Source organism: Alnus glutinosa, chromosome 12, assembly GCF_958979055.1.
Source record: "Alnus glutinosa chromosome 12, dhAlnGlut1.1, whole genome shotgun sequence".
Lineage (NCBI taxonomy): Eukaryota > Viridiplantae > Streptophyta > Magnoliopsida > Fagales > Betulaceae > Alnus > Alnus glutinosa.
The window spans coordinates 13606761-13616155 of NC_084897.1; the positions used below are offsets into that span (position 1 = coordinate 13606761).

The 9395-nt window shown below is 37.8% G+C and overlaps 1 protein-coding gene across 1 annotated transcript; it reads right to left on the minus strand.

The window, feature by feature from the left end:
• Positions 1-7831: 7831 nt before the first annotated feature.
• On the minus strand, positions 7832-8152 carry LOC133852566 (uncharacterized). The gene has a single exon (XM_062289338.1). It carries the CDS (start codon positions 8150-8152, stop codon positions 7832-7834), a length of 321 nt encoding a protein of 106 aa, XP_062145322.1.
• Positions 8153-9395: the final 1243 nt, after the last annotated feature.

Genomic DNA, 9395 nt, shown 5'->3' on the forward strand with positions numbered 1-9395 from the left:
ACAAACAGAAGGAACAATCCAGACGTTAGAAGGCATGATGAGAGCGTATGTCATGGACCTTAAGGGTAGTTGGCTTCAATATATTTCCTTGAGAGAAATTGTCTACCACAATAACTACCACGCAAGCATCAAGATGACATCGTACGAAGCCTTATGGAGGGAAATGGCAATCACCACTCAACTGGGATGAGATTGGAAAAAGATAATTGACAAAACCTAATTAATTCAAGAAACTTCGGAAAAGATCACGCTTATTCGTCTAGGACTCATCAAGGCTCAAAACTGACAGAAGGACAGTTAGACATTCATTGAGGCGGAGTCCAAGATTCGTGGAGATCGAAGTAGCGGCCAGCAGCAATATGTCGCCATAGGGAGCCTTATACTGGAAGAAGTGTGGGTTGTCGTTATTTTAGAGCGGAGTGGGTAAACAGAAGCTACTAGAGCGAGAGATCACTTTCGGTACGAGCAAGAAGGTAGCAGTGATCAAACAGCGATTGGCAACAACATAGAGCCATCAGAAAGGCTACATCAAGGGAGGATTGAAAATTATTGGACTTCTAATTTATCAAGTGTGTGCAATAGTGTGCAACAAAATATCACAATACAAAAAATAAAGAGATAGATATTTTGTTGATGAAGTGAAAACTTAATTAAGAGAAAAAACACAACGAGGCAGCCAAACCCAGGATAACCACCATTCAAAAGAGAAAGCTAGTTACAAAGCAGTAGCACTCACATACCTTTATATAGTGTTCGTACCTTGAACTCTAACGTGTAACCTAACACGAACGCCTCCCAACCAAGTCACCTACTTGAAGGGGTTTTCAATGGAATCCTTTACCTTAGGGCCAACCCTTAAGATAGACTTCAATTTCAGCACGGCAACAGCACTTGGCAACGGCTTGAGAGTAAGCAGATCAGCATAGTAACTCTAAAATATAACTCTCTAAGCACTACAGAATTCACAACCGAATTCTTACAATTCTCAAGCCTAGGGGCCTCTATTTATAGGCTGCCAGTTCAAATGAGCGTCTGGCTAGAAATACCTAGGCGCCGTTCGGACGGTAGACATAAGTCGTCCAGACAGAAAACTGTGCGATCGGCTTTCTAAATTTCGCTAAAATTCTTTGCTGAACTGAGCCGCTTCCGGACGGTGTTGCCCTGTCATCATGACGGTCGCACTTTAGCTGCACGCAATTTCCATATCAAGGCTTGGCGCGTCTGGACCATCACTTATGTAGTCCGGAGGGTGAATCTGATGCATGCAATTTCCATATATGAAGCTCGCGCATCCAGACCATGAAGACCATCATCCGGACGTCTGAATTTTGAATGCGCGACTTGCCTTATGGATGAGCGTATCCGGACGGGAATCCAAATCGTCCGGACGGTTGCAGCTGTCTTCCCATATCTGTGTTTTAGAAAGAAATCCATAGCTAATCGAACAATGAGTGGTGTTCGGAAATGCTGCTGAAACGTTTGGACGGATGCAAGTTGGAGCAATTCGAAGCTTCTTGAAATAGGGGAAGGTTCGAACAAAAAGTTCTCGTCGTCCGGACGGATGATGCTTGGACAGTTGAGCGTCCAGACGGAATATCACGTTGTCCGGACGAATGCAAGGGATCCGATTTCTTTGACTTGGAATCTGTGCAGAATCTTCTAGAAACATATCTCTGAAGAAGACTTCTGAAAACTAACTGAACCCCTAATCAAAAGCATCATTGTTTATGTTACTTACTGATGAGTGTCCAAGAGTTTCACTAGGCCGTTCAGGACGATAAACTCAGGATACGACTTTTGCTGAGCTATAGACTTTGCAGAGTCTTCTTGGAGTCTAGGCATTCCTTCTTGACGCTTGTGACACTGATTTTGTCATAATGAGGCCCTTTCCATATCAGAGAAATAAACCCTGAATATTTGAAGACTCTGAACTGATACGGCATCCCTGTGAAATCAGCAACAGTACATGATAGTGATTTTGTCCAACAGAATGCAACCGACACAAAAATAACAGGGATGACAAGAAATTGAATTTGAAGTCGCCACAAAAGTTTTCCTCAAGACCCCTCCCAAAATTGTTAGCTATTTGAGATCCTCGAGGAAGCTGGAGCAATAACATACCGATTAGTGCTACCATCGAACCTTGCTAGAAATTCTCAACGTATTTCTTATACCAACCTGGGGGAAGTATATCACGGATTCGACTTGCGTCTTGATAGCAAACCCTTTCAGATTCGCCCCCAACATGACCTACGAGAAGACACTAATCAAAGTGCTTGACAAAAGGAAGCAAATCCTAAGAAACTGGAGCATTCCGTTGGTGAACATCTTATAGGATAATCCCTCCATAGAAGAAGTTTTATAGCATCAAACGTGAGACGTAATTCTCTGTGCCCCGCTTGCCTTGAAGAGTGAGACTGTAATCTAGTTTTGGAAGAGACAAATGGAAGTTTCATGCGATGATGACACTTAAGAGAAAGGATTGCGCTACTTCGACTTTAACTTAGCAGAAGGCTTAGAAAGGATGCTAGAAGAGGAATCCGATCCAAAGGAATGACCCGAACATTTATTATGACTCGAAGGAAGATAAAGTATCTTACACACCAGCAGCTGTAGTGAAAGATGTGGACAGACCTGAGTACGACTCAGATACCTCAGGTACCTTCCTCAGTTCTAGTGTAGTTTGTTTACTGAATTCCGAGGACAGAATTCTTTTGAGGGAAGATTGTAAAAACCCTGATCCTCTTTTGAGGGTAGAATGGTCAATTGCTGTCTATGAGAATGAATAAAAAAAATGATTATATTTAATATCTTATTATTTTATTAAATAACCGCTTTTATATTTTATTACATACTCACTTCTATATTATATTAAATACGCAATTTTATATTTTTTTTTTAAATACCCGCTTCTATATTTTGTTGAATACTACTTTTATATTTTATTAAATACCTGCTTTTCCTTTTAACAATTTTACATTAATATTAAATGCCAATTTATGTTTAATATCATATACTAATATTTTATACCCATTTTTTTATTATATAAACTCTATCAAATTGTTTTGTGAAAGGGAGAAGGGGCAGCTGGGGTTTACTCCCCTTATATACATATACTACTAGGGTTCATACACCATTGTAACTCCCCGGTCGCATATTGGAAAGAGATGAATAGCTCATATAGAGTGAGTGGTTTATAAAGATACTCATGGGTGCTAAGTCCCACATTGCCTAGTTACTAGGTGAAACTGGGATTTATAAGGGATTCTAGGAAAAACTTCAAATTGACCAGTCATTTTGGGGCGATAGCGCAGATGTGGCTAGCGCTTTTTCTTAGGTCGTTACAAATGGTATCAGAGCCACCTTGTAACGCCACGTCATGTGCTACTGGAGTACTGCATAACATGGCCCTAACGAGGACGTTAGGGGTTTAAGAGGGGGAGTTTATAACACTCCAATCCCATATTGGGAAGAGATGAATAGTTTAAATAGAGTGAGTGGTTTGTAAAGATAATTTTGGGTGCTAAGTCCCACATTGCCTAGTTACTAGGTGAAACTAGGATTTATAAGAGATTCTAGGAAAAACTTCAAATTGACTAGTCATTTTGGAGTGATAGTGCAGATGTGGTTAGGGCTTTTCGTTGGGTCGTTACAGAAAATGTGGTCATAGTTTAGGGGATTGAAGTATATTTTTTCCTATAAAAAAAAATAACATCAAAACGACACCCTTTTGGTGTTAAACACCAAAACGTCGTCATTTCGATGTAGGTTTTAGTTTTTACACAAAAGCTAAAAAGCGTTTAATCTCTTCAAACTTGACTTCACTCTTCAGTCTTCATGCCGCCTCTCTTCCCCTCTCTCTCTCTCTCTCTCTCTCTCTCTCTCAATCCGCCAGTCACTTGTCCTAGACTCAGTGTCTCTCTCTCGTTCAATCCATCAATCACTAATCGCTCATCCCAAACTCAGTTCATCAGCAGCTAGTGGGTAAGAAGAAGCAGATGGAAGGGCAAAATATTATGCTTTCTCAGTCAAGGCATGCTTTCTTTTCTTGTATGTTTTCGATTTGAAATGTTGGTTTTTTTTGGATTGATTTTAGATTTGTAATGTTTTGCATTTGTATTTGGATTTACTAATATTGGTGTTGGCTTCCTACAAGTTGGATTTGAAATGTTGTTTTTTATTGATTTTAGATTTGTAATGTTTTGAATTTGTACTTGATGCAGCGCTGCTACTGAATTTCTAAAGCAATATTTTTACTTTTCGGTTCTTTAAATGATGATTATAGGGTTAGAAAGTTGGAGTTTATGGATGACATGAACCACTTCATTTTTCATGCTGTTTAAGAGTAGATCTCTTACTGTTTAAGCTGTTATTAAGAGGACCCTTATGTTTTTGAGTTGTTTTAAACGAAGATTTGTGTTTTTTTGAAGAAATGTTGGATTCTTGGTAAAAAGATTTGGGCTTTTGTGTTTGGATTCTATCTTGAGATCTGATTTGTGCTTAGGGTAGGTGTTATGAAGTCTATTTGAGCCTTAGAATGAGCTAGATAGATTATAGGTAGGATCTTTTTTTGAGTTTAAGAGTTTCTGTCCATAAAATGTTCCAACGATCTAAGCATCGATCGAACGGTCAGAACATTTGAACAGTGCGAGGAAAGATCAAACGATGAAGACATTCGAATGGTCCTAGTAACAATCAAATGGTCAAACACTCAAACTAGCAGAATGCCTAGAACTCTAAGTTGTAGGTTTTTAGTTGTGGTTTAGCCTAGATGTGTGACAAATAATAGAACCTTTTGCAGGAGACAATGTTGGTGATTTCGAGAACGATTACCAAGGAGACCCTTATGACTAAGGTGAGTGAAACTCGCGTGGAATCGTTTTATCAATTTTTTTGGCATGTCTACTTTATTATCAAACTTGCATGTCTTATACTCACATGGAATGACTTGTATAAATATTGTGAACTCTAATTTTTATTTAAAAGTGATATTGGAAAATGAATGATTAATTATGTGTGTTTTGTCCATTCACGTATCAAGAGAAATGTTTACTATCATCTTATGACATGGTTACCATTGGAAATATGGATCAAGAATTTGGAGCATGTGCATATTAGTATGTCAGTTGCAACTAGTGGTGACTGGCCATTGTAGAGAATACCTGTGTTGTTTTCCACATCTTTATTTTATCCATTCATATACAAAAATTATCTTGTCATTTTCTTCTTTTTTACTCTTCTCATTGGGGCACCGGTGTTGTATCATATGCCCCACAAGATGCGCAAACCTCAACTTAAGAGGATAAAGGGTATGGATATACCAACAGAGAAGTAGCTATGACCTGTACACATGTGATATCATAATAATAATAATAATAATAATAATAATAATAATAATAATAATATGCATCCATGATTTTATGCCTTATTATTTCGAGAAGAATCCTTTTGCATGATGTGGTGTGTGGTTTATATTTCATACTTTTATAAAATTTGGAGTTCATTGCATCGAATAATATGTTTCATGTGTGCCAATTCTCTAAATCACATACTTACACTTCATCTTTTCCACCTATAAAACATATATGTTTTACAGATGACAGGTCTGAGTATGCACGAGTATGTTCATTATCTTTATGCTATGGTGGATGGTGTACACAGCTTATTTGTAGGAGCATGCTGAGGAGGTCGATTGGATTGGATTAGGTTTTCTATTTTGGTGGTACCTGAGTTGTCTTACACCATCTAGGGTCCCGACCATGACCCGTGATGTTTGTGTATTTGATGTTTTATCTTGATTATCAGACTTGATATTTATTATTTTGGAGCTTTAGATTTATTGATTGGTCTATGACTGAGATACATGATGTTATCTTTTATTTGCTAATTAAGTTATATTATGATGCTTTAGTTTTTGCTCTGGCTATTGTGGGATGAGACAGCTTATATGTGTGGCTATCTTGCTTTATGTTAAGAATAAGTGACATTTTATTTCGCTACAATGCTCTTTGATCAAGGGGCCATTATAACTCTTTCATTTATTTTCCTAATAAATAAGCTCGAACAAGTTACATTAACATTCTAAATTGATTATTAGTTAATTAATTTCGAGGGTGTTACAATGAAAGCTTCTGTTGATGTCTTAGTGAAGTAGCCCGAAAGAGAGGGAACAAAGAGGGAGAGAATGAGAGCGTGAAACACTAAGGGTGGGCAAGACCCACCTCGACTCCCCCACCCCGCCCTGCCCCACCCCTAGAAAGACCGATTTTATGGTTTTTTTAGCAGGTGCGGGTCAAAATCTGGGAGATCTGCGCGGGGCGGGGCGGATTGCGGGTCCTGATTATAAAAAATAACCGGGGACCCGCCCCATCCCATCTGAATAATATATATACATATATATGTTAAAAACCGGAACCCTAAGTTGCCTAACCCTAGCATAGCACCGCACCCCCTTCATTTTTTCCTTCATTTTCTTCCTAGCGCTGCACCCCTTTGCCTCTTCTTCTTCTTCTTCAATCTTCAATTCTTCACCCTCAGATTCCCTCCATCCGTCTGATGAAGAACGGAAATCGACGAACGTCGATCACGTCGACAATCGATGCACGTCCTGTGGTAGATCTAGTTTGTCCACTTCATTAGCTCCTAATTTTTAATTTGTTTGTTGTTTTTGTGGTAGATATAGTTTGTGTTTAGAGTTTCTGGGTTTGTGTTGGTGGGTGGTGTAAGGGGTGTTTCATCGTGTTTGTGTTTGTGGAACCTTGTTGCTGTGGCCTGTGGTGGTGTGGTTTTGCAGCTAGAAGGAGAAAACCCTCACAAACCGCCCCACATCACCCCACCCCGCGCTACCCCCGCCTTGCACGGACACAACATATTTTGTTCGGGTACAAGTCTGATTTCTTGCACCCGCAGGGGTGCGGGACGGGGGCAAAAAGGGTGGAAATCCGCCCCGCCCCACCCCGTGCACACCCCTACGAAACACAGATGGAATATAAAAATTATGCCTCAAAAATATAAAAATGCCCAAAAGAAAAAAATGGTGTGTCCATGTGGTGAGCAAGAGTACTAAGAGATATGTTATTTACATAACTCTTATACAACAATTGCACAACAATGCTGCTATGTCCAACATTTAAAAAATAAATAAATAAATAAATAATGAAAATGTTGGATACATTAGCATTATTGTACAAAATTATTGTGCAAAGTACTAATATACAAAAATCCTGTAGCACAAGCGAGTTCAGTGTCAGGAGTAATTCGACATGTATATTAGGTATTCATCAAGTGTCCGTAAAAAATTGAGGTGGATTTTAAAATCATCATTAGACATGTGAATGATCAAATAGTAATTTTAAAAGCTATCTCATTTTTCGATAGACACTTACTCTAATGTGTCTAAATATCCTAAAGGGATTACCTTAAGTTTGACCAAAAAACTGTTTTTAGTTAATTCGCTGCGAATATTCTTAGATCGCGGCTAAAATTTAGCATAACTGACTTATCCATTTCGTTCACCTTTTTATTTCTTATCCATGAAAACCTTTTTTATTTGTATTTTTTTTTTTTTTTTCAAATTCGCATATTAGCTAGCAACCGGCAAAGAATAATTCAACACTCACTTAAACAACTAAATGCCACACATAAAAATAAAAGACAATTAGGATCTTCCCACAGTGTTAAACTAAATAGCTTCATCGATTAAAAAAATAAAAAAACTAAAAATACAACATAAATTGCAAACCATAATCTCCAAAAAAACAAAAAAATTAACAAAAATTCTCATTAGAGAAAAGAGAGGGATAGAGAGGGAGAGAGTAATTATTATGATCAATCAAGAAACTGCCAGCCCATCATGGCCATTAATGCTATTCATCAAACGGAACCTGGTGGGCCTGGGCTGGAAATTCCTACTCCGTTGAAGATCATGGCTTGAGGGCTTGATGATCTGCATGAGAAACGCCTTGAATCCCTTGATAAAGTACTGGGTTTTGCAGTCCACCTTTGTTTGGCTATTGTAGACCGCAGATTCAGCAGAAAGCTTGCGAGAACCACGGTGCCGGCTGCAGCGGAACGAGCCCCGGTGGGTGGTGGGAGAGCATAGGCACCTTCTTGTAGAAGAAGAAGAAGAAGAAGAAGAAGTTTTGGTTGCCATGGCTGTGCATGTGCTCCAACTCTCCAAGTCTTTAATAGTTTTGATTATATATTCCTTTGGTGTTAAGCTAACAACTCCGCGGAGGTTAAATGTTAAAACTCTTTTTTATCGATTTTATTTAAAAATATTATTACCAATTATATCCTTGTCTTGTTCAAGTCTATACTGTTAAGAAAGTGGGCTTTCAGTCTTTTGTGTATCACAGGATACTAGGATAGAATATATCATTACTGTGTGCCACGTTACCGCGGTGTCGTTTTAAAGTTTTGTTGTACCAATTGGTGAGGAGTACGTACATGCACTATAGAGTTAAAAGGGTCAGGTTAGACATTTATCTCTTAATTATTTTTATATAATTAAATTTTAAATTTATTATTAAATTTTTTAGACTTAATATAGATCTTACAAATTCAATAGTAAATTTAAAAATGAGATTAATAAAAAATGAACTTATATTGTTTTTCATAAATTTAGCCCTCTTGTATTTGTTCATGATTCCCACATATATCAAAGAGAAGTTTTTATTATTTTTCTTGAAAGCTTAAAACACGTCAATTTTTTCTAAGGTCAAGTATGGTACGCTCAAATAATGATTATATAGGAATAGAAATAAGTATAGATTACCAAGAATATAATAAGTTCAAATTGAATTATCATTTCTATTTATTCATTTGGTAACAATATAAGAATAACCAAATTTCTTAAGTGGAATAAAATAAATTTTTAATTAAACCTTTTGAAATACTTAAACTTATAAAAATAATAACTTTTTTTTTTTTTTTTTTTTTTTTTTTTTTTTTGCATAAAAAAATGATTCGTATTTATCGTCTCCCCTATGGGTGGCGCCCGACCACCACCTTGGGGTGTGCCAGTGATTATAGCGAATAGTGACAACGGAGGGCCACCAGAGATAGTGGCAAATGATGGCTGGTGTAGGCGGAGGATATCCAGAGACGATGACGAACAATGAGTGGGGTTAGTAAGGGTAGTTGGAGACGGCAAATGAACACTTGAGACGGCGTAAATAGTGACCGATGATGGCGGAACACCACTAAAGACAGCGGCAAATAGTGGCCCATGTTGGCAAAGGACCGATGAATACAATTATTAATGATAAGCTCAGTCAAGTGGGGGCTGGCGGAATAGCTATTCATTATTATTTTTTTAGAGATATTCCATTTCCCACGAAATAATTCATTAATTTTGAGAAATAGCTATTAATTTCAGGGAAAAAATTATTTCC

Bases quoted from the DNA above. Each gene is read 5' to 3' on its own strand.
- LOC133852566 (XM_062289338.1), bottom strand. From the start codon at position 8,152: ATGGCAACCAAAACTTCTTCTTCTTCTTCTTCTTCTTCTACAAGAAGG.